The following is a 25,716-nucleotide window of genomic DNA, read 5'->3' on the forward strand; positions in this document are numbered from 1 at the left end:
CCCAAAAAAATGTAGTATAAAAATAGTTTTCCTCTGTTTTGGTGCAGGTGAACTTGATGATCACTTAATGCCAGTTGGGAAAGAAACTGTGAAATATGAAGAGGAACTTGATTTGCATGATGAGGAAGAAACCAGTATTCCTGGGAGACCAGGTTCCACAAAACGGAGACAGTGCTACCCTAAAGCAGTAAGTACAGACAGTCTATCTACACCTGGAGTGCACGTTTAAAAGCCAATCCCTTTGCACGAGCATTTGAGCAGGCAATGTTGGCCTCAGGCTCTACTGCTCTTCAGCATGTCAGTGGAAGGTAGCCACAACATGGTGGGTGATTAATTTTCTAATGAAATGGCAGAAATGTTTGGCAATAGATGCCTTGATTTATCCTGACAGATTGGATGCAAAATGCCACTTGAAGCCTGTGACACAGGGGAAGACCACCACCTGCAAGTTTCTTTCAAGCTACGTACCATCTTCACTTGGAATATATTGTCATCCCACCAGCATCATTGGGTTTAAATCCCTGGAATTCCATCCCAAATAGCCTTGTTGGAGTACCTACATCAAATGGGCTGTAACAGTTCAGGAAAGTAGCTCATCACCAACAGCAACCTGAGATGAGCAATTAATGCTGGCCCAGCCAGGGAAGCCCATGTCACCTGAATGAATTGTGAGAAAATAATGAGCTTTGTTGAGACTTCACTGGCATTACCTTTTATATCGCGCAGCCTCTTGGAGATTCTATGCACACCAATAGGCACATTGACTCATTGGCACTCGGACCTGAGGCCTGCACAGCAGGAAACAGAAATTAGGGGGAAAGCACGCCCCACCATTGCCATTTTGGAACCAGCTACCTGCGGGTACTCTGGGAGTCCAGATTCAGTACTCATTACAATCTTTGTCTTTTTGCTTTATTATGTTTTTCGTTCTCCTGGCTTAGTGCTCCCACAGGAATAATGAGGAGGTAGACCACTTTGGATATTGAACCTGGCCACCTCTCATGTCCACTATTTCTCTGATAACTAAAATATACATTGGCGGAGGTGTAACAATGAAAGTCAGGCTGTACTCATGATTTAACAAAATCAATGCCCCTTCCTGACACTGTTTGCATTGTTTGTATCCTGTGATGAATAAAGTTTCATGGTTGTTAAGAATCCATGCTGAAGGCTTAGTAGTTGTGCATGGCACATTCTAAGGGAAAAATTACAATATTCTAAACATGGCTGCACAGAGCCATTCTTTATAGTTTTTGGTTCCAGTTACTTAGGGGAGGGTAGATGTTTAAATCAAATGTCAAACTTCCACGTTTTCATATTGGAGACTTAAAACAAACATCAGTATATTGAACTTCCCGTCCTGATAGCATTGTGGGTATATTTACTACCCAGTTAAGTGCCTACAAGCTGTTAACATTGTTCTAATTTCTGCTGCATAGATATTGCTGTAAATTATGTATCTGCTAATAACTTCAAATATTTTGGTCTGTTTCCCCCCACCCCACTTCCCTCCCCACTCCCGACTACCTAACAAACCACCACCTGCACACCCATCTATTTGCGTAGATTCCTGAATGTCTGAGGAACAGTTACCCCAAAGCAAACCAACCTTGCTACTTGTACGTGATTGGCATGGTGTTAACCACTCCGCTTCCTGATGAGCTCAACTTCAGAAGAAGAAAACTGTATCCACCAGAAGATACAACCCGATGTTTTGGGATTCTGACTGCCAAACCAATACCTCGGGTACTTGAATCACTTTTATTACAATGCAGTTTGGTTATATTATAGGCAGATAGAAAAACAAAATGATTTACTTTGTCGATAGTCAACCTGACAGAAATGGATAGACAAACTACTTTGGCATATGTTAGTCACAAAAATACGCAGAAGTCACTTAGATGCACAAAGGTTCTGATATTAAGTTGTTTTTTGTGGGTTACTTTTGCCTTGTGAAGAGGTTACTAACGTTAACTAGCTCTCCACGGTTGTGTTGGTGTGATTGGAAATTCTACAGCACGATAGCCCTGCACTGTGATAGCATATTGGTTTTTCATTGGTTTTCCACAGCTTCAAGGCAGGACAGCTGCCACAAAAGTTCAATCATATTTCTTGTTGGAAGAAAGAGTTAATTGCAAAAGAAATATCTGAGACAAATTTAGTGCTTTTTATTAAACACAATCAAGTTATTTTTTAAAAAGTCAAATTAACTTCATCTGTTCAATTGCACCTAGTTTAGAATATGTTTGATTTGGTAGTAGTTGTTGTGGAATGCTTCATTATGATCTGATTGAAACCAAGTGCATTTGCCATCGCAGATAATTTGGGTGTTTACTGTCAGTTCCCAAATACTACAATCTCCATTTTTGCGTTCAGTTTCAATTTGACTTGTGTCTACTTCCCTAGATAATACTTGGTGAAAAACCTAACTTCTCTATACTTGCAAATTACGACCCCACCTTCAACCGCTCTTTTTCCTCCCAAAGTCCTTGAATTTGCTGTCACTTCCCAAATCTGAGTCTGTCACTCCATGTCAGAATCCTCCCAGTTGAGTTTCCACTTTTGCCTCATTTGAAATATCCTTTACCAAGATCACAATAGTATCCTACGTGACTGAGAAAGCTAAACTACTCCTAGTTTTTCTCTATCTATCTACAGCCTTCAATTATGGATGATCGCACTATTATTATATTGTGTTCTCAGTTGTCAAGCTGATTGATAGTGTTACATTATGGTCCGTTTCTATCAGTCATAATCAGAGAATCAGCTGCAATGGTTTCTGAATACTTCTGCACTGATCTTTAGTGATTCCATTGATCTGTCCTTGGCCTGTCCCATTCCTTATCGATTTGCTGCTCCTCAGCTATATCATATGAAAATGCATTAAGTTTTTACATATGAACTGATGAAGCCCAGCTCTATCTTAACAGCATCTCTCTACTGTCTCTGACTTGTCAGATTGTTGGTCCAGCACGTGGTGCTGGCTAAGCGGAAATTTAACTATTGGGAAAATTGAAGCCATTGCCTGTGGCTGCCACTATAAACTAGCAACTGATTTGATCCATCTGCCTCGCATTTACCTAAATGTTGAACCAGATTTTTTGTGGCTTTAATATTGTCTTTTGACAGAATGGAGCTTTTGACTGCATAAAAACTTGCTCACCAACATCACCTACTTACACCTCCCTAACGTTGCCCATCTTCACCACTTTTGAGCAGCTCAATTCCAAATTTGGCTGCTCCATGGAAAAGTACCTTTCCAATCTGATTTATGACGGGGGGAAAAAAAAATCCTGCAGTTTGAATGTATGTGTAAACATCATGAAATATACATAAGTAATTCACACCAATAATACAGAATATAATCATATTAACCCAAAAGAATTGATTTTTCTCCGAAACAGATTCCTCATTTTCCAGTATACACTCGCTCTGGTGAGGTTACCATATCTATTGAACTGCGTAAATTAGATTTCACGTTGAGTACAAAGCAGCTGGAGCTGATCACTAGGCTACATCAGTATATCTTTTCTCACATTCTTCGTCTGGAGAAACCTGCACTAGAATTCAAGCCTACGGAAGCTGATGCAGCCTATTGTGTTCTACCTCTTGATAAAGGTAAACTGTATCAATATTTGTACTTTATATAAACTTAAAAGTTTCTGGCATGTGGTGATGCACGAGACAGGCAATGCATCTGCTTCTGTCTGTTTCCATAGCTAGTTTCCCTAGTGCAGGTTGCCAACAGGTCAGCAGAGGCTACAGCTAGAGAGGAGCACTCCACATCGAACAGGCTGTCTCGGAAGGTTTCTACGGGCTGCAGTAGACATTTGACCGATCTGGCTATGTTATGAATTTTTTTTTATCATCGTGGGTGGAAAGTGAAACTGCAGATTCTGACTCACAGGGACGTTAGCCACTGCGCCACAAGACTCCTTCACTGCTATCTTAATGAAGCTTAGTATTTGGCTTGTGCAAATATAAAACTCCTTTAGTTGTTGCATGGGAAGTTTTTACATGGGCTTTCAGCAGAATGTAATTCAGGGCTGTGAAACTCTCATTCAATGTCTGAAACACTGGTCTGAGAATCATAAGGCGCTGAATTAAATATCACACAAGAACAGTGTTGCACGACAACAGTTGAGAGATTATAAGACAATCATAAAGCTGGCCATGGCTGGTGTGCCATTGACCACCTCTCTGACAGCTGTAGGTTGTCAAAAGCACCAAAACCGATGTGCCAAAGTCACTTTCCTAAGGTGCAAACGATACAAATATGTGCTCTGGTGTAAGCCTAAATACTCACTAAGTTGTACCCACCAAAAAAATTTTTTAGAAATACTCATTAAGTTGCGAGCACCAAAAAGTGTCAGCCATATCTTGTTACTATTTGCATCTCTCTTCTAGATACCACCTTGTGTTCATTAATATAGTAGATGAACTTTCTTAGTTATTGCTGCATGAAGAACTAATTTGTAAAATATTTCCTTTCATAGTTGATGGTTCCAACCACTTGGATATCGACTTCACCTTTATGGAAGATATAGAAAGGTCAGAAGCGCGCACAGGCATTCCCAATACACACTATACAAAAGAGAAACCCTTTATGTTTAATCTGGAAGACTACCAGGACGCAGTTATCATTCCAAGGTAGGAAAATTCTTCCTTTGCTTTAATCCATCGTTGTTTACTCTGTATACCTTGTGCTTTCCTTTATTTTTAACATTAACGTTTTAACATAGTTGTTGGCAGGCACATGCACTTTGTCGCCCTACAGCTGGTCACAACTGCACAAACCAATCTGCTATTCTTTGCTAGCCAAATCTGGTACTAGCTTGTCTGCAATCAGCTTCTCCCATATGTTGAACAAAGCAGCAGTTTTGCAAAGAATTTTCAGTAACTTGCTTGTAAAAAGTACAGCAATCCCTTCCACAGTCGTAGTTTTAAACCAGTCCTTTTTCTCATTTCAGTCCACAATCAAACATACAGAGCAATGAAATGACTCACTTCCATATGTCTACCTTGTCACTGCAAATTAATTTCCGTGTATCATTTGGTTGAAGAGAAAGAAATCTTGTTGTGCATATGCTAATTTGCCAGTAGATAAGCAAGATTTTTCTATTCATTCATGGGATGAGGGCATCACTGACTAATCCAGCATTTATTGACCATCTCTAATTGCCCAGAGGGTAGGTAAGAGTCAACCACATGTCTGGAGTCACATGTAGGACAGACCAGATAAGGATCATAGTTTCTGTCCCTAAAGGACATTAGTGAACCAAATGAGTTTTTCTGACAATTGACAATGGTTTCATGGCCAACGTAAAACTCCTAATTCCAGATTTTTATTGAATTCACATTCCACCATCTGCCATGGCAGTATTCGAGCCAAGGTCCCCAGAACATTACTTGGGTTTCCAGGTTAACAGTCTAGGCCATGGCCTCCCCATTGAATACCTGCTGCCTTGTAGTTATAGATTGTGTGGTAAACCATCTCCATAAAAGACTTTGCAGCCTTGCTTTTGTTAAGGCAAATAAATGAGAAGTGAATTATTCTGAAACACTTCACATCTTCCAAAGGCAGTACCACAGTAATTTTGGCACAGACCTATGGTGTCAAATTGCATTCCTTGTTTCTAAGATGCTGGGTGATGGAGTTCCAGTAACTAGAAGTTCCCTTACTAGACAGTCAGTATTCAGTAACCTTCCAATTTGAATAATGAGCTAGCTTATTAAAGGTCAGCAACGTGGATATCTTCTTGCCATTAAACATCATTATCTCATCCGAGCCAATAAACTAAACAGGTTGTGAGGCTTTGGGTGTTTTTGAAAAGTTGGAACAATTGAAGCAGTGTGAATCTGTGGAGTCAGGCTCCCACAGAACCAGGATTTTAGTTTAGCTATCAGTAGTTAAAGGGCTTTTGAAGATGGTTGTGAAAGCTGTCACTACAGCTAAAAGCTTGGGTTCTCTGTCTACTGTCAGAATCACATGTGAGACAACCTGTTTACTAAATTTGCCTTTGCCAAGGATGTGTTTATGGGATGTTACTATATTGGAACATTTGCTTTTTAGTAGTTAAATAGTCTATTGTTCGGTTAGGTTTACCAATGGAGTTCAAGTTATGCCAATTCTTCTTTCTTTTGTATTTTAACTGACATAAGGCTCACCGGTCAATAGTTCCCTGGCTTCTCCTTGCAGCTTTTCTTAAATAATGGCACCACATTAGCCAATCTCCAGTCTTCTGGCATCTCGCCCATGGCTGTCGATAATACAAATATCTTTGGAAGGAGCCTAGCAATCTCATCCCTAGCTTCCCGCAAAGTTTTGGGAAGCACCTGATCAGAACCAATAAGCTGTGTGTCACTTCTAATTGCTTCAATTATAATGAGTATCTAAATTATAATTTGTATCTAAACAGGGTGTCCAGGAGCAGCTGGTGCTCTGACCCTTTTTCTGATCATTGCCTCATTGTTTTTCTTAAAGCTGCATTACAGTATGTCACTTAGTCATACAGGACAGAAACAGACCCTTCAGGTCCAATCAGTTCATGCCAAGTTAGTTCCACCTAACTGTTCCTGGCTCATATCCCTCCAAATCTTTCCTATTCATGTACTTATCCCAGTATCTTTTAAACGTTGTAATTGTGTCCACATCCACCAATTCCTTCAGAAGTTCAACATGCCATTCCTAAATTTGCGCTCATTTATGCAGTTTCTCCTGACTGTGCCCCTGTAACAATTATTCTATTAAATTTTGTCAAACGCTGCCTAACATAAGAATTGATCTTGATGTCCAAAAACTGTCCACCTCTTCCAATTGTTATTTAAGACTTCATCACTAAGCTTATGTAGAGTGCAGTTTGATAATCTTACATCTTAATAATGCCAGTGTGTCTGCAAGTGAAATCTGAATGCTTTGGAATGCAAGTTGTTGAGCAATTCTTTTTTACATTGGTTCTCAAAAATGTAACTTTCACACGCTTTTCTAAAGCTACCTTGTCTGGGCTTTCTGAGACTTATCTAATTTTTTAACAAGTTATTGTTGAAGGGTTTTTGGAATTGCTGGCTAGGCCAACATTTATTGCCCATCCCCTGAACCACTTGCAGTCCATGGGGGTTTAGATACAGCCACAGTAAGGGAGTTCAAGGGTTTTGACCCAATGTTAATGAAGGAATGACAATATAGATCCAAGTCAGGATGATGTGTGGCTTGGAGGACAACTTGTGGGTGGCGATGTTCTCATGTTTCTGCTGCTCTTGTCCTTCCAGGCAGTAGTGATTGTGGGTTTGCAAGGTGCTGTTGAAAGAGCCTTGGAGTTGCTTCTCGTTCAGAAAACTTGATGTAGTTTGAACTGTGATTTTCCTTTGCACGTAGGTATCGAAACTTTGACCAGCCTCATCGCTTCTACGTGGCTGATGTATACACCGATCTCACACCTCTGAGTAAATTCCCTTCCCCTGAGTATGAAACATTTGCAGAGTATTACAAAACCAAATACAATCTTGATTTGACCAACCTGAACCAGCCTTTACTGGATGTGGACCACACATCGTCCAGGTAAGACTATCATACCGAGTCACCTGGCACTTTCTGAAATTATGTAGAGTTGTTACGCTTCTGTGTGTCTTAAAGAGCCCTTTGGAGCCACCCAGTGGCTGTATAATGGTATGCTCAATTGGATTTTTAAAAAATTAAACACCTCTTCTTTTGCCCTGAAGTTGTGGAAACATTTGAAGAGGCAGGCAGTTCTGTTGTGCTGAAAGCATTTTGGTATGTTCCTCTCCCAGTAGTCACTGTGTGTCAGCCTAGTACCTCTAGTCGCTCCGTACAAATTAATTGCACTCCCCCACTTTTCCCCCCACATTCCTGCCAATTTTTTGCTTATCTGCTTCTGCATAAATTTTCCTACTGTCTCCATCACCACCTTAGATGGCGTGTTCTAAATCCTAGCCAATTTATGTACTCATTTGAGTTGTGAAGTGTACCTGGCCGCAATAAAATTGCTGTAAACTTTTATGGTTTGCTAAACTTTAAGTGCCTGACTTCAGTGGCGGTGGGGGAAAGAATCCTCCTTGGCTGAGTCACTATAGAGAATGCTGTAATACAGAAAAGAAGAGCATTCAGCCCACCAAGTCTGTGCCCACTTTTTGTGAGATTGTCAAATTATTTCATTCAACTGTGCTTTTGTCTTCATCTTGGAACATTTGCAATTATTTATCCAGTTTTCTTTTGCAAGTTGCATTTGAATCTGCTTCCATCACACACTTGGACAGTATGTTCCAGGTCTCTAAATGACACAAAATGTTCAAGTTATTTGCTGAGTTTTTTAGGTATCCTTTTTCTGCTGTGAGCTTTAGAAAGGGTCTCCTCCTATAGCACAATGGGTAAGAAACCAACGGTGCAGGAATGCCTTAGATTGAGGAGGTCTAGGGTAACCAATCTAGTTATAATTGGGGCTACCATTAGTCAGTACCAAAAGTTTGAAAGTGGAGGGAAATATTCCAGGATACCCACTCTCAGTTGCTGTCAAGCACCTGCTGCTTGACAGTGTATGTGCATGGTAATGTACCGTGAGCACTGCATTTTCTACAGTAGGGAATATTGAATATAGATTATAAAGCTAGGTTTTCTTGGTGCTATGAACAAAATCAGTAACTCCTTGCAAGGACGTGGTTGCAGTGAACTCCAGTAAGTACTACTATTCCGTTGAGGGAAGGGAGAGATGATTAGCAGGAACTTCTGGAGTTGTTTAGAGTCTCTGAATAGCTCATTAGAATGGGAGAAGTTTAGGTATGGAGTAGCCCATTTACCCATCTTGATAATCAAGTCAGGATTTCTTTAGCTGAAAATGTCAACACCAGCTTTATTTCGGATAAAGTGAATTTGTGATTTTCAGATACGGGTCTATTCAGTCCCTTTGGAAAAAGGCTTTACTTGGCCCAAATGCACCTGAACGGTTATGTAGACATGCTGAGTCTGGGCCATTGGGGAAAGGTACTCTGTTTTAGGTCCGTTTAGTTCCATTTGGGCCATGCGAAATATTTTGCCAAAAGGTCTAAACTCGGCATGTCTACAGGTCTGTTTGGATGGTCTTCAAAGTGACCTTCAGTTTTTAGGTCTTTTCAGTTTTCAGGCATTCAGATAAGGAATACCTGACATGTACCTGCATTGGAGGCAGTATAATCAAGGTTCACTAGATTGGTTCCTGGGGTATTAGTGAATAAATTGAGTGAAGAATGAGAGGCTCAGTAAAACATGCAAGATTCTGAAGGAGCTTGATACAGTAGACGCTGAGAGGAGTTACAACTGGCTGGGGAATCTAGAACTGTGGGGGTGGAGGGGGTGATGTGTTTTGGTGGGGGCAGGGGGAGCATGCTGTTTTTGTCACTGCATAAGGATTAATCATTTCAATAAGAAATGTGTTCAATCAAAGGGTGACTTCTTTGGAATTCTGTAAACCAGAAGCTGTTGGATTGCTCCATTTTTAACTGCATTTAAGGCAGGGGTAGATAGATTTTGGGGAATGAAGAGATTTGGTGAGCAAATGAGAAAGTGGAGTTGAAGCTCACGATCAGCCATGATTGCATTGAAAAGGTGAAATGTGCTCAACAAGCTGAATGGTCTGCCACATCTGTCTTCTATGCCAGATGACAGAAAATTTAAATAAGAGGGTATCTTGGCATTTTTCATTCTAGGATGGGATTAAATGTCTCAACCGCCCATGAGACAATGTTTCTCCATTTATTCTAAGGTTATCTGCCCAATTTTGATGATGCTGTTATTTGTTGCATCATATGGAGTATGATAGATACATGTGCGTATTTAGTCAGTCTCTCAGCCAGCACAATTGTTTCCTGTTAACTTAGATTTTTTTTAAATTCACTTGTGGGATGTGAACATTGCTGGCTGAACCAGCATTTATTGTCCATCCTTAGTTGCCCTTGGACACAACTGAATGGCTTGTTAGGCCCATTCAGAGGCAGTTAAGATTCACTACATCTCTGTTGGATTGAAGTTAGGCCAGACCAAGTAAAGATGGCAGTATCTTTCCTGTCAACACATCAGTGAATTAGTGAGAAAGAATGGACATTTTTGATTTAGTCAGCATGGTTTTGTGCAGGGGTGGTCTTGTCTCTCCAATTTGATTGAGATTTTGAGAAGGTGATGAAGATGGGCATTGGATGTTGCCTATTTTCAGTAAAGCATTTCACAAGGACATCAACAATGGATTCATGGTCATCATTAGAGTTTTAATTCCAGATTATTTTCATATTGAATTCAAATCCCACCCTCTGCTGCGGTGGGATTCAAACTCAGGTCCCCAAAGCATTACCCAGGTTTCTGGATTAACAGTGTATGTTAATCCAGAAGATTGTCACATGGGACCCCACAGTGAGTTGGTAGATTGGAAGCAAAATTGATTTGGTCATAGAGGGTTGTTGTGGAGACATGTTTTCTGCCTGGAGGTCCGTGACCAGTAGTGTTCCACAAGGATCAGTGTGGGACCTCTGTTGTTTGTAATATATAAAAATGATTTGGATGAAAATGGAGCTGGTCTGATTGGTAAATCTGCAGTCGACAGGAAAATTGGAGTTGTCAAAGTGTGCAGCAAGATATAGATCAGTTGGAAAGTTAGGCAGAGAGCTGGCAGATGGAGCTTGATCTGGTCAAGTGTAAAGTGATGCATTTTAGGAGGTCAAATGCATGAGGAAAGTAAACAGTAAATGGCCAGACCCGTGGGGGCATTGATATCTTGAGCTGCAAGTTCATAGCTCCCTTTGAGCAGCAACACAACGTGGTAAAGAAGGCCTACAGCAAGTCTACCTTCATCAGTTGGGGGCCTTGATTATAAAAGTTGGTGAGTCGTGTTGCAGCTGTATAAGACTTTATTTAAACCACATTTGAGGTAATGTGTGCAGTTCTACCTGCCACACTACGGAAGGATGTGGAGGCTTTGGAGAGGGTGCCAGAAGTTTACCAGGATTAGTGTGTGTTAACTATGAGAGAGGTTGGACAAACTTGCATTGTTTTCGCTACAGCATCGGAGGCTGAGGTGACCTGATAGAAATATATAAAATAATGTGAGACATAGACAAGGCGGATAGTCATTTTTTCCCTAGAGTGGGAATGTCAAGTACTAGGGGGTATAGGATTAAGGTGAGAAGGGGAATGTTTAAGGGAGATATGAGAGGAGGGTTTTTTAAACCGAGGGTAGCAGGTGCCAGGAGGATGTTGCAGGGGAGGTGGTAGAAGCAGATAAGATAGCAACGTTTTAAGAAGCATTTGGATAGACATCTGAAGCCAGGAAATAGAGGGAGATGGACCACATACAGACAGATGAGATGAGTTTAGAATGGCATCATGGTCGGTGCAGCCATGATGGGCCAAAGGGCCTAGTCCTGTGATGTACTGTTCTGTGTTTTAGATGGGCTTTTACTGGAATTAACAACATGGTCGTCATTAGATCTTTAATTCCAGAGCATTTATTGAATTCAAACTCCACCTTGTGGAATTTCAAACACTGATCCTGGGAACATTATTTGCATCTCTGGATTACTAGTCGAGAGACAATACCATGTGGCCACTTAAATATACCAAAAATTCTTAATATGTTCAACTATTTTGTAACTTGTAGATTAGCAAACTGAATTTCTAAATGTAAAATGAAACTATAAAATTTAGAATCATCACGTATAACTGGAATATCTATCTCCCTTTTCTTAGACTGAATCTTTTAACCCCTCGGCATTTGAATCAAAAGGGAAAGGCACTTCCTTTAAGTAGTGCAGAGAAACGCAAGGCCAAATGGGAGAGTCTACAAAACAAACAGGTAAAGTAGGCTGCAGTGAGATTGTTTAGTGGCACGGCTGTGGATTTGGTCAGGTGCTATCAGTGAATTGGGATTCTATACTGCTGGATGTGGTGCAGAATACCAAATAGATTGGGAGAAGATTGGAATGCAGTTAAATCAGATCATTCCCACTTTGAATGGAAAACCATACAAACAAAATATTTCTTTCATTCATTCACTGCATGAGGGTATCGCTGGATAGACCAACATTTATTGCCCTTCCATAATTGCCCAAAGGTATTTGAGAGTCAGCCATTTTGCTGTGGGTCTGGAGTCACATGTAGGCCAGACCAGGTAAGGATGGCAGCTTTCTTCCCTAAAGGACATTAGTGTTTTTCCTGACATTTGACAACGGATTCATGGCCATCATTAGACTTCTGATTCCAGCTTTTTATTTTTGTTAATTTTAATTCAAATTCCACGATCTGCCGTGGTGGGATTTGAATCCTAGAATATTACCTCGCCCTCTGGATTAACAGTCCAATGATAATAACATTAGGCTGTTGCATCTCTTTCCCTCACCTGACAAAGGAGCAGCGCTCTGAAAGCTTGTAATTTCAAGTAAACCTGTTGGACTATAACCTGTTGTCGTGTAACTTCTGACCTTGTCCACCTCAGTCCAACGCCAGCACGTCCACATCATTTCTGAGGGCATCTTTAAGGGCATTGTGGTCAGCCCACAGCATGTGGGCTGCAGCAGTTCAAAAAAGCAGCTTACCACCACCACCACCTTCTCGAGCAACTAGGGACGGGCAATAAAAGTGACACCCACATCCCACTAAAAAAAAATTTTAAAATATTGCATAAATATGTCTTATATATTCACAAGATAATTGTCCATAATGATGCACAGAATTAGAGGAAGAGGAAACAGTGGTTTTCTCCTCTCGAATGTAGCTGTAAATACTAAATGAATTCAACTCCCAAATGGGCACTATCCATTTTAAAGCATACTTGAGTCCTTGGGTCATAATTGTGGCTATTTTCTCTATCTAGCCTATACCTTGCAGTTGCTTGGCCCAGACTCAGAAGACAAACTGTATATTATTGGTGAGGTTGTTGACTTGCTCGCCAAGCTGGCTTGTCTTTGCTCAGAAGTTTCGTCACCATGCTAGGTGACATCATTAGTGGAGCCTCCAATGAAGCGATGTTATTCTACTCTGCTTGGAATTTATACTGCCCGGTCCGTTATGGGGAGTACTGTCATTTCCGGTTTAGATCTGTATGGGTTTATATATGGGGTCCAATCCTATATGTTTGTTGATTGAAGTTTGGGTGGAGAGCCATGCCTCTTGGAATTCCCATGCGTGTCTATGTTTGGCTTGGGCTACTATGGTTACTTTGTCCCAGTTAAACTGACAGCCTTCATTGTCTGAATGTACAGATATGAAGGAGAGTTCATGGTTCCGTTTTGCTGCTACCTGATGTTCATGTATTCTGATGGCTAGTTTCCTTCCTGTCCTGAACTCCCCAGACCTCAGTATAGAGAAAAGCAACCCATACAGATCAAATCCTCAACTTCCACAGCAACCACCCCAACGCCCACAAACAAAGCTGCATTAGGACACTATTTAAACAGGCCAGGACACACTGCAACACTCCAGAAATACGCCAGGAAGAAGAAGAACACTTGTACAAGATCTCGCCTTAAACGCATATCCCTGCAACTTCATCCACAGATGCCTACATAACAGACAACAAGAGGAGGACACAGTATGACCCAACACACTTACCACACTTCCCTACATCGGGAACATAGCTGAACTGACAACAAAACTCCTAAGACCACTAGGAATCATGGTGGCCCACAAGCCCACAGCCACTCTAAGACAAACGCTTACAAGGATTAAAGACCCCATTCCCACAACATGCAGAATGAACGTGGCTTACAAAATACCCTGCAACGACTGCCACAAACATTTCCTTCCTGCCTGTCCGATGCAACTAGCCATCAGAATACATGAACATCAGCTAGCAGCAAAACAATACAACGAACTCTCCTTAATATCTGTATATTCAGACAATGAAGGCCGTCAGTTTAACTGGGACAAAGTAACCATATAAATTTCAAGCGGAGTAGAACAACATCGCTTCATCGGAGACTCGACTGATGATGTCACCTAGCATGGTGACGAAATGTCTGAACAAAAACAAGCCAGCTTGGCGACTTTTTGTCTAAACCAGAAGATTTTGGATCCAAATCCCATTCAAGAAATTTAAACGCTAGAAACTAGGCTTGCAGAGGCTGCTGCCATTTGGACAAGGAATTGAGGTCTCGTCATCCCACTAGAGTGGATGTGAAAGATTCATGGCACTATTTTGAAGAATCTATTTGCTGAAAATGTAATACACTCCTTATCTGCTGATTCGCTACCTGGTATGTCCACGTACCCGCAAGGGTGTTTTTTCTCATTGACTGCTCTGGTCTGAATGAGCAATCCTTCACAGTACATAAGGGTTACATTGAAGCATTATCCATGTTTTCTGTGGGAAGTCTGTGCCCTATCCCCCATGGATAAGATTTGTTGTACAATAACCGGAAACAATTCTTTTCTGAATGCACCCAACAGCTTCCAGGGGCGAATAAATTCAATGTCAAAAATTTGGGAAGTGCTGTAAAAACATTTCTTAAATGGTATTACAAAGCTTAACCTGGAATTCATAGCAACTTTTTTTAATTTTAAGAATGACTGAGGAGTATGAAGTTTATGTATCCCTGCTCCGTTCTAAAGCACATGTTTTAGTACTGCAGTAATAGTTTTTGTTAGTACAGCACTACTTTGTGCTAAATAAAAACCAAAAGAACTTTGGATGCTGTAAATCAGAAACAAAAACAGAAATTTGCTGTAAAAGCTCAGCAGGTCTGGCAACATCTGTAGAGAGAAATCAGACTTAATGTTTCGGGTCGAGTGACCCTTCCTCAGAGCTGGTAGCTAGGTAATGCCGTGCTTATATTCAGAAGACAGGGTAGGGGGAAAGGAGGAAGGAATAAACGATAGGTGGGGATAGAGCCCAAAGAGAGAGAAGAACAGTTCAGCAGGCAAAGGAAAACAGTCCGGCTAGGAGGGTGATTAGTTATTCATGGGGACTGTTAGAAGCAAAACTGACATTTTCCACCTACCGTCAGTTATGAGGAAGGGTCGCTCAACCTGAAACCTTAACTCTGATTTCTCTTCACAGATGCTGCCAGACCTGCTGAGCTTTTACAGCACTTTGTTTTCATTACTATTTTGTGCTTATAAGATTTGTTCTCAAGCATGTTGACAAGCAACAACAAAATTCTGTATGAATATTTGAAATCTGAAATAACTGCAGAAAATGCTGGTCAGGAGACATGCGGAGATAAATAGTTAACATTTTAAATTCCCCTTTTGTGCATTCTGAGTGTGCAGAATTGAGTTTTTTCCCATGTTGCTGTTTTATAATAAATTTGTCATAGTTCTATTGGAGATTGTGTTTGAAATTTTGTTCATTCAAATCTATTTCTCTCTAAAGATTCTTGTCCCAGAACTCTGTGCTATTCATCCAATCCCAGCTTCCTTATGGAGAAAGGCAGTCTGCCTTCCAAGTATTCTCTATCGACTGCACTGTCTGTTAACAGCAGAGGAGCTGAGAGCCCAAACGGCAAAGGAAGCAGGTGTGGGAATTGAAGCTCTTCCTTCAAACTTCAGGTGTGTATATTTATTAAAACAAGAAAGTAAGTTTTGCAATTCTGTAGTACCTGTCAAGTTCAGGACATCCTAAAGCACTTTATAGCCAGTGAAATATTTTTGAAGTGATCGGAATTAGAAAATACCTCAGGCAATTTGCATATGAAAGGCAGCGCGCTGATAATGGCTGAATCTGTATTAGTGATGTTGAGTGATGAACTAACATTGGTTATTGGGATAACATTCATGCAATACTTTGAAATAATGCCATGGGAGTTTTCTTCTTGTATCACCTTACAGAACATACAAATTTAATCTGTGATCCCAAAAGATGCACCTCTGACAATGTTGCATGCCCTCTCTACTGCGCTGGAGTGCAAACCTTGATTTTTGTGTTCAAACATTTGGAGTGGACATTGAACCCAAAATATTCTCATTCTAATACTGTTTCAATATTGCAGTAACCTTTTTAAGTATGGCAGTGACCATATTTGCAAATGTAAGAATGTCACTTTGGAATGTAAGAAGGCTGTTTGACCAATTTGGATCCAACTCTGATCCCTTCAGCGACTGAACAGCATTGGACCTTGCATCATTTCTTTTCCAACCCCTTTTAAGCTTTGGAACTTACCTGTGTATGTGTTGGAGCATGTTCCATCACAAGCTTGTCACTTCAAGTGGAAGCAACCTACGAGTTCCTCTGACTCTGTTTTCAAACATGCATCATTTTTCTTACTCACTTTCTGCCTCTTTCTGATATTTTGTGTAGTTATCCCTGCCCCTCTCGTGCCATTGATCTATCTTATTCTGAATTTCTCCCCTCAATGAAAGCACTTTGCCATCTGTTTTTTAAGCCAGACTTCAAAAATTAATTCCTTTTTGTCATTTTTAATGTTTAGAAATTACCAAAATGGTTCTGTGGAGTGCACTGTGGTGTTTTTAGAAAATAAAATGACTGCCGCTGTTTCAAGCGACCATTTACTGATGGAAAATTACGAGATCAGTCATCTGGGGATGCTAAGTTACTCATTTTTGGACTGTCATAACCCATGTGTATACTCCCTGGTTTAACAACAACTGAATAAATCTTTTTTTAAGAATTCAAGATTCTCTAATTTTTGACTAATGTTATGGGATTGGCATCCTGCCACTATCCTGTGAGCCTTCTCTTGTATGATGTCTCTGGTGGTCCCTCTCTCTCTTTGTCTGCCTGTCAGACATCTGTCTGGGAGATATGAGAGAACATGGCTTCAATTGCTGGCTTGTAATTTCGTGCTGGTTCCCAGGATCGATGTTGTCAGCACTGAGGTGTGCATTATAACTTCCCACAAATTGTTGCCAATGCTAGCCTTGCCATTGTGGGAACCTGTCTTTTTCTTCCCTGAAAGGAAGGAAATGAGTGGATACTCTGCACTTCTATCTGTAATGAAGTTGATGCGGGAAGTGGAGATAACATAATTAATTGAGGGTGACTCCGTAGCCTCACTTGCATCTTGATCAGTGAGCTCAACTTTGTAAATATCTGGTGATCTGCCAGCATAACCACAACCTACAATTAACATAACCAAGGTGTAGAGCTGGATGAACACAGCAGGCCAGGCTGCATCAGAGGAGCAGGAAAGCTGACGTTTCGAGTCTGGACCCTTCTTCAGAAAATTTCTGAAGGGTCTCAGAAGATTTTCTGAAGAAGGGTACAGACCTGAAACGTCAGCTTTCCTGCTCCTCTGCTGCTGCCTGGTCTGCTGTGTTCATACAGTTCTACGCCTTGTTACCTCAGACCCCAGCATCGGCAGTTCCTACTATCTCTACAATTAACATTTTAGTTTTCAACAATTCTAAGAAAGCTTTTGATTTCACCTCCTGTACCCCACTCCATCAATATTTTGTTTCAAACTTCTGGTCCTGGCATTCCCATTTCTAAAAAATATGCAATGAGATAAGGTGAAAACGGAGGTGTGAAAGAAAGAGGAAGGGAACTAGTGGATGAATGGCAAATCTCACCAGTGGTTAAAAAATGTTGAAAACAAACACTTACGAAAGTAAACAAAAATTTTGCCTTTTTTACAAGGAGATTGATTTGGAGAATGAAAGTAAAATGGTTTACTGCATTTATATATTGGAGGAGACTACACATAGAGTACTAATGGTTGGGTGTCATCATAAGAGCCCACAAGTAAAAATTTTTTTGATTCCTGCCATAGGGGTATAGTCTTCTGAGGAAATACAAGTTCTGTATTCTCCATAAAATGTAACTGATTGAGAAGTGTTGTCATTTGAAACAAATACTGGCTCGGGAATGTAGAACAGTTTCAAATAAATTTAGGACTGAGTTGAGAAGGAATTTTACCGATGGTTGCTGAGATTGGAATTCTCTGCGTCAAAGGCTTTGGATGCTTAGTCATTGAGAAGATTCAGGGCATTGATTGAAAGATTTTCATCTATTAAGGGATATGTGGAAAGAATGAGTGGATTTGGAATAGAAGGTCTTATTGAATCTCAGGGTAGGCTCAAAGGGCTGAATGGCTCACACCAGCCTGTTTCTAATATTCTTGTGTTGCTCTCTTGGCCAGGAAATTGAACATGAGTGATATCAAGAGGAATAAAAGGAAAAGTGAATATTTGTTGTAAAATAGTAAACTCTGTTTCATAGTAAAATGAAAAACATAGCATGATATTTTTAAACTCTTTTACCTTGTAAATTTACTCGTTTTAGTTTCTAATCAGACTATAAAGTTGGGCATGGCCAAATGTATATTTAAGATCTGCAGGGAGTTCATTTAGAAGTTCCTGAAACAACAAGGCTGTTCTTTTGAAAATGTAAGAATCTTAACTTACAGCATTTGGAAGTATCAGATCACATTGTAGTAAGTGTGTTTGGACCAAGCATCACTGCAGTTGACATAGGAGATGAAGTTCAAATCAGGAATGCTGGTAACAGTCCAGGGTAAACACCAGCAATGCAACAGTTTTTACAGTGATTATTGTATTATACAAAATAGCAACTCTCATGGGAAGGAATTTACAGGGCTCTAATCTAATAGAAGGGGTTCAGACTTCCTAAAACCGTGAAGGCAACTATTAAGTGGTTTATAACGTCATCTGAACCCTGAGATTCGATTACCACCTTGAACTTAGTCCTTAGTGTCTGATTGTGTAATGTTCAAGGTATGCTTTTTAAGTTAAAAATGCTAACTTCTGTTGGTGACTTTGTCTCATTTGAGGGGATTTCATCCATGTGACCTTGTGTGCAGTTTTTTGAGAATAACTTGCAACAAGCTTCAGGGAGGGTCTATACATAACATATGTACAGCTTTGCTTCAGGCTGTTAACATTATGTCATCTAGTCATCACAGACTGAAGATTGTATTACAGCAAAATCCTGACTACTTATATAAATGTTTGCTCACTTAAGTGATTGGTTCGACTGAAGTACCCCTGCAGGTTTCAGCAGTTGCTGTGCCAGTCATCTGAAGGCTGTAAGTTCACTGAACTTTGTTATGAAGACTATAGCTATTATGAAGTGTTCTCCATCACAGACTGCGAGAGATAAACAAAAGGATGTGTTTTCGTTGTATTTGAAGTGTGCTGTATAATTAGTGATGTCCAAACTGCAGTCTAAGAGCCTGATAACCTAGACCTTGGATCTGAGGCATGTCAGTTACTTTCACCATGCCTCTCAACCCCTGTTCACTAGGTTATTCAATTTCAATTTTGTGAACTTAAGAGATTTTGCAATTAGCTGTTGCTTCATTGACAGATGAATCCGACATCAGAAAACTATGACCATTTGGTATCAACAGCTTGATACAAGGGTATGTACAGGGCTCTAAATGTAGCCAATCAGACTTTGTGACTCAGACCCAGGAGGCAAATGAAGACAAATGGTGCACCCCTATGAAATTAGGTTTGTAAAATGGGCAGAGCAGTATTAGTTCAAGAGTTGAGGTAGACTGCCTGACTCTTGCTAGCACCACACGACAAATTCATTAACTGCACAATACCATAGTGAAAAATGCAAGGCTGGATTGTATCCTTTTCTTTATCCTGTAAATCTTTGAGAATGAAGATCTTGATATAATCTTGTAAAGCCGTGTACATTTTTTTGTTTATTTTGATTAAATGAGTCCCCAAGGTGTAACTAGTGGAACACCACAGGGATCGATGCTGGGACCACACTGATTTTGATGACGGAAGTGAATGTACTATTGCTAAGTTTGCAGATGACACAAAAATAGGTGAGAGAGCAAATAGTGAGAATAGCAGTGTCTGCAGAGGGGTAGAGACAGTTTATATGATTGGGCTAAAACTTAGCGGATGGAATATAATGTGGGAAAATGTAAGGTTGTGCACTTTGTCAGGAGGAATAAAGGAGCTGAATTTGGGATTAGTGATTTGGGAATCATAGAATCCCTACATTGTGGAAAGAGACCATTTGGCCCATCAAGTTTGCACTGACCCTCCAAAGAGCATTCCACTCAAACTCAGCCCCTTATCCTTGCCCTGCATTTACATGGCTCATCCACTTACCTTACATATCCTTAGACACTGAGACAATTTAGCGTGACCAATCCACCTAACTTGCATATCTTTGGACTGAGAGAGGAAACTGGATTACCTGGTGGGAACCCATGTAGACACTAGGAGAATGTCACCCAAGGTTGGAATTGAACCCTGGCCCCTGGCGCTGTGAGGCAGCAGTGCTAACTACTGATCCTCCCTTGTGCATGAATGAAAAGAAATGCTGACATGAGGTTCAGTGGGTAATAGGTCTTTATTACAAAGGGAATGGAGTATAAAATGATGGAGGCTTTGCTAAATCTATACGAGGCACTAGGCCGAATACAACTGGAATACGGTTTTACAAGGTTACATCAAGATCCTCATTCCTGTGAATAGTTTTGCTCCCCTTTGTCTAAGGAAAGATAAACTGCAGAATGATTCTGTGAAACAATTTTTTTCTTTTGGGGTGTGATGTTGCCTAATTTACAGACTTGTCAAAACAGCAAGTGACAGCCACCTATTCTCCAGTTATGGAGTTGTTTACTATAACCAGGAATCAAGTACTTTGATTTGTAGTTCCTTACGAAGAAATCAGTCTGATCAGAGCATTTTTTCAGGACACCACCAAGATTGAAAAACATAGAAGAGCACAGGAAGCCATGGTTAAATGGCGTCAAACTTTGGATTGTTGATTCTAGGGGAAGGGCCACAGTTTCTCCAACTTGTGTTCCTGAGCTAGAATGTGAAAGTGAAGTTAAAGTGATAAGTTTTGCTTTCTGTAGGGGAGTGGGAGGAAGTGGCATAGCAGTTATTGTACACCCCAGCAGCCCAGAGGTCATGAGTTAAAATTCAATCCAATAATATAATTATTTAGAGTCAATAGGATTCCAATTGGTTCACTAATGTCGTTCTCATAAAGGAACATACTGTCCCTATCCTGTCTTGTCTACATGTGACTCAAAACCTCAACAAGTATTGTTGACTTTTATTGTTGTTTGAAGCTTCAATAGTTTAATGATTTTGCTCCTAAATCCAAATAGGTTTCAGAATTTCCCTTTGGGGGAGTTACTTTTATTTCTAATGATCTATGCAGATGTTTTCTCCAGAATTTGCTTTTGTTTTGTAAACTTGTGATCTCTGTTGTGTTAGGTATCCCAACCTAGATTTTGGGTGGAAAAAGTCTATAGACAGCAAAGCTTACATCTTGACAGCCAGCTCCTGTACAGACGAAAATGAGACTTACTGTATGCACAGCACAACTGTAGCCCCTGAAGATGCTGCACATCGAGGTGCTATCAACGAGACCCCTTTCATGGAGAACCTTCATCAGCCGTCTCTAAACAGCAAAACATCCACCAAGAGTCTGTCACCCAAAAAGCTCTTCAGTGCTGACAAAGTCACCAAGAGCACAATACCAGTAAATGGCATAGTTTGTACCGAAAACCTAACCAATGGAAATGCTGAACTGCTAGACAAGGCTTGCATTTGCCATCAAAATCAACTTAACTCGTACAGGCATGACTTACTCGTACAACCAGCTACCTCAGTTCCCGTGCGTAATACACACCACAGAGAGAACCAGCCCAAGCCCCGAGTTGAATGTAATCTACAAAGTAATAACCTAGACGGAATTACTAACAAATCTACCTCAGATTGTTGCTCAAAAGAGGCAGTTTCCTGCAATTCCTCAGAGCCTCTAGCAATTCCGCAATGGATTTTGGATTCGGGCAATTGCCCCCCTGGCATATATACAACCGAAACCCTCGGCCCCAACCCCGGTCTGATTCTCCAGGCTTTGACGTTGTCAAATGCCAGCGACGGGTTCAATTTAGAGCGCCTGGAGATGCTTGGTGATTCATTCCTAAAACATGCTATCACAACGTATCTGTTTTGTACGTACCCAGATGCCCATGAAGGGCGGCTATCTTACATGAGGAGTAAGAAGGTGAGTGTTAAATCTGTAACTCATAAGTCACATGGGTTGAAATGCTTTGTTAAACTTTTAACTTTTTATCTTTTCAACATTTTGTCTACTCCTTTTGTTACCTTTCTAATGCTAGCACATGAAAATTCAAGATGATTTGAATGTGAAAGCAGTGTTATAAATATATACTTCACATCACTGACAATTAAAATCCAGCATCAGTGCACTTCAGAGCGCACCATTTTGCTTTAAACTTGTTTATTTCTCAATTCAGCATCGCCAGTGCCAAAAAGAATTAAATGACTGATTATATGTGGCCCACTGTTAGCTGTTAGAAAATAGTAACACTTCAAGAGGTTGACATTTTTAATAAATTACTTTACTTTTCTGGTGTAGCTTCAGACAATCTTGCTCAAATTGTCAGTTTGCATTGCTTTGTAAAAGTATAAGCTTGTATTAAAGCCAAAGTGTATAGAATCTGGAAAGTAGAGATTTTGATTTTGGGGACAGGCATAAGTTGCTTTTTAATTGTCTTAAATCCTCCCCTTTGTCTATTTCTTGATCAGACTTAGTACTGTGTACTTCCCTTGGATTTACCATCTTAGTGTATTTTCTTTGATTATGCTGACATGGTGAATTTTGATGACTATTCCTTAAAAAGGGTTATTACAAGCAAATTGTATCTTGTCTTTGTGAACATTTTAGATTAGGATTCAGTGGCATTCAATCAAGCATAGAAATCTTTCTTTCAATCTTTTTTTCCTCTGGTACTGAAACAGTTTTTTGTTAACATTTTACTGTGTGGAAAGAGACTCTTCAGTCCACTGTGTCCATGTCAATTATCAAGCACCTAACTCCTTATCTTGTATGCTATGACGTTTCAAATGTTCATCCAAGTGCAACTTAAATGTTGAGTGTTTCTGCCTCTACCACCCTGTCTGGCAGAGAGTTCAGATAATACACCCCCTAGTTGAAAATATTCTTCCTCAAATCCCCTTTTAAACCTCCTCCTTCTTAGCTGAAATTGATGTCCCCCATTATTTTCCGTCCTACTAAGAAAAAAAACTTATTATCTATACCTGTAACAATTTTGTACACCGCAATCAGGATCCCCTTTAGCCTTCTATGCTTTACGAAGAACATGTAGAGGTGCCTGTGTGCTTCCCTCCACTTCACCTGATGAAGGAACAGTGTTTGTGCTTTCAAATAAACCGGTTGAACTATAACCTGTTGTTGTGTGCCTCTTCAGAGATGAATTAGGCATTGCTGCCACCAATCACTCACTAATGAGCATGATTGTCCATCTAGGAGTCCTTGTGTGGCTATTGAGCCTGATCCTAGGTCCACTTCTTCGACCACTCACTTAGCAAGTATTTTCAAAAGGTGGAGTTGGTCCTCGGCCTTGAGGTCATTGCATGCATTCCTTTCCTGGTTCCTTTTCCGTACGTTCTCTTGCTGCTGTGTGTTCTCAAAGAATTGTGTACCTTCATACTGGGCTTATCTCCAAGTCACTTTCTTTTGAATGAAGATCTCTATGATGCGTTTCTTCAGGAAGTCTTCAAACTGCTTCATTTGTCCTGCACTCATCCTCTGTGTCCTCTGTGACAAGATGTCAGCAACCGTCCTCACCAGTGGTAATATGACAGAATTCTTTGAGATCAAGCAGTGATTTGTCATCACCACCACCCTTTTATCATCTTCATTGCCACCATTCTTCATCTTGTCAAGAACCAGCTTTCCGGTGGTGTGGACGTTGCCTACAGGATGGGTGGAAAACATTTCAACTTCAACCAGTTGAAATTCAGTCCAGGCAACATCCTGGTGGAAACCCCCACACCCCTGTTTAAAATCACATCCTTCCTGTAGTGTAGTATTCAGAACTGCTCATAGTACCCCAGCTGTGGTCTAAGCAATGTTTTGTACAGCTCCATAATATCTACCTTTTTCTTGTACTTGATGGCTTGACTAACATAAGCAAGTATCCCGATGGATCCTTCACCGCCTTAACTACTGGTGCTCCTGCCCTTCAGGGTTTTGAGTATTAACTGCCATGATCCTCAGTACAGGTTAAGGTCCTACCATTCATCATTTATTTCCTAGCGTTGTCAGTTCTCCCAAAATAATCACTTCTCACATTTCAGGATTAAATTCCATTTACAGATTCTGCGCATCTGACAGCCTGTCTATATCATCCAGTAGTCTAAAGTTTTATTCCTCACTATTTATCACACTAATTTTTGTCATCTGTGATCTTACTGATCATAGCTCCTAAGACTTCCAATCACAAAAATGACCTTTGACCGTCCTCTGCCTCCTGCCACCAAGCCAGTTTTAGATCGAATTTGCCAAATTTCCATGTATCCTAGGAGCTCGTGCCTTCTTCACCACCCTCAAAAAAGCTTAAATCGGGCAAAGCTGTGCTCACTGTCCTTACTTAGTCCTTCCTGTGGTTTCCTGGCTTATCCTGACCATTCTTTTAAAACTCTGGTACTAAATTAGCTCCAGTCTCTGGCACCTCTCCTGTGGCTAAAGAAGTTTAAAAATGAAAGTCAAGGGCCTCTGTAATCTCATTCCTTGCCTCCAACAGTCTGGGATGCACCTCATCAAGGCCTTAGGATTTATCCACTTTTAATCCACTAATATTTCCTCCTTTTGATGCTACTTCGTACACCTTCCCGATTTCATCGCCGACATTCGCTTTCTCTGTAGTGAGTAGAGATGTAAAGTACTTATTTAAAACCTCACCTTTGTCTTCTGGCTCCACACGCAGATTGCCCCTTTGGACCCTGTTTGTGTCCTACTTTTTTCTTGGTTATCCTTAACAGTGACAAAAGTTGGCAAATTCTTCCTATGATGTCACTTTGAAACATGAATCGTTACAACATTTTTGAGTTTTGCACACTTTCTTAATCTTGTAGGAGCACAAAAAATGACCACTAAATGCAGGCATTTTAGGGAGTGTCAAAGTGCAGGGATTGTACCGAGAGATGGAAAGATCAAAAGACCCTGCTGTTGGTGGGCACAGACTCACTTCACCAGTTTGAGATGCATGAAAATATAACCAGCTGGCATAGTTAATGCTGACAGTTACCCATTCTTCCTTCACTTCTTTGTTTTGTTCTGACATACATAGGGACTCAAAATGTAGTGGAAAATGGATATCCAGCTGAAATAATCAACTTTTTAAATGATCCAACAGAGAATTTGTTTTAAACTTTCCTTCAAGTTTTTCTTTTAATTTTCCTGAATTTGCACAATTTTACTCACATTTTATTCAGTACTAACTGAGAATGCTGTTCTTTCAAGTACACCATTCACTTCTCATTTAGTTGTATCACGTTTGAGATGTTGAGAGTGAAGTAAGTATGTTAACCCACTTTGTCCTGGCCATGGTGCTGTGTGTTCCTGTAGGATGAGAAGATACTGCCTCTTTATTCAATATTATTCCAGTAGATGGCCCTTCCTTATGAAATGAATCAGCTACGCCATTCTTAAAAGCTGGGATCCTTGAACAAATGTTGAAATATTGAATTCCAGCTAATGTGTCTAATTTTTAAGACTTATTTTAAATTAAAGCAGGTTATTGGCCTTTTAAGAAATAAATAGCCCTGTTGAAATGACAGGTACTGTTTAATTGTCACAAGCCAGAATCTGGGCGTGTGAAATTAGTTGTCAGGTTTCAACATTGCCTGTCATCGTCTTAGTGCAAAAGCCTTTTTGCACTCACACAAACATTGTTAGTGACAATTAACCCTGTCTGTCGTTTTAAATTGATAGACCCCAATAGAAA

At 40.4% G+C, this 25,716-nt stretch overlaps 1 protein-coding gene across 1 annotated transcript in view; it reads left to right on the forward strand.

The window, feature by feature from the left end:
• The window catches only part of dicer1 (dicer 1, ribonuclease type III), a 73,265-nt gene that overhangs the window by 16,111 nt on the left and 31,438 nt on the right, over nucleotides 1-25,716 (forward strand). The window contains exons 8-15 of the mRNA XM_048599940.1: nucleotides 48-187; nucleotides 1,567-1,746; nucleotides 3,405-3,618; nucleotides 4,497-4,650; nucleotides 7,376-7,558; nucleotides 11,726-11,831; nucleotides 15,348-15,523; nucleotides 21,152-21,947. Of these exons, the coding sequence (XP_048455897.1) occupies nucleotides 48-187; nucleotides 1,567-1,746; nucleotides 3,405-3,618; nucleotides 4,497-4,650; nucleotides 7,376-7,558; nucleotides 11,726-11,831; nucleotides 15,348-15,523; nucleotides 21,152-21,947 (1,949 nt within the window). The remainder of the gene's footprint in view (nucleotides 1-47; nucleotides 188-1,566; nucleotides 1,747-3,404; nucleotides 3,619-4,496; nucleotides 4,651-7,375; nucleotides 7,559-11,725; nucleotides 11,832-15,347; nucleotides 15,524-21,151; nucleotides 21,948-25,716) is intronic.

The sequence above is a fragment of the Rhincodon typus genome, chromosome 8, assembly GCF_021869965.1.
Source record: "Rhincodon typus isolate 14 chromosome 8, sRhiTyp1.1, whole genome shotgun sequence".
Taxonomy (NCBI): Eukaryota; Metazoa; Chordata; class Chondrichthyes; order Orectolobiformes; family Rhincodontidae; genus Rhincodon; species Rhincodon typus.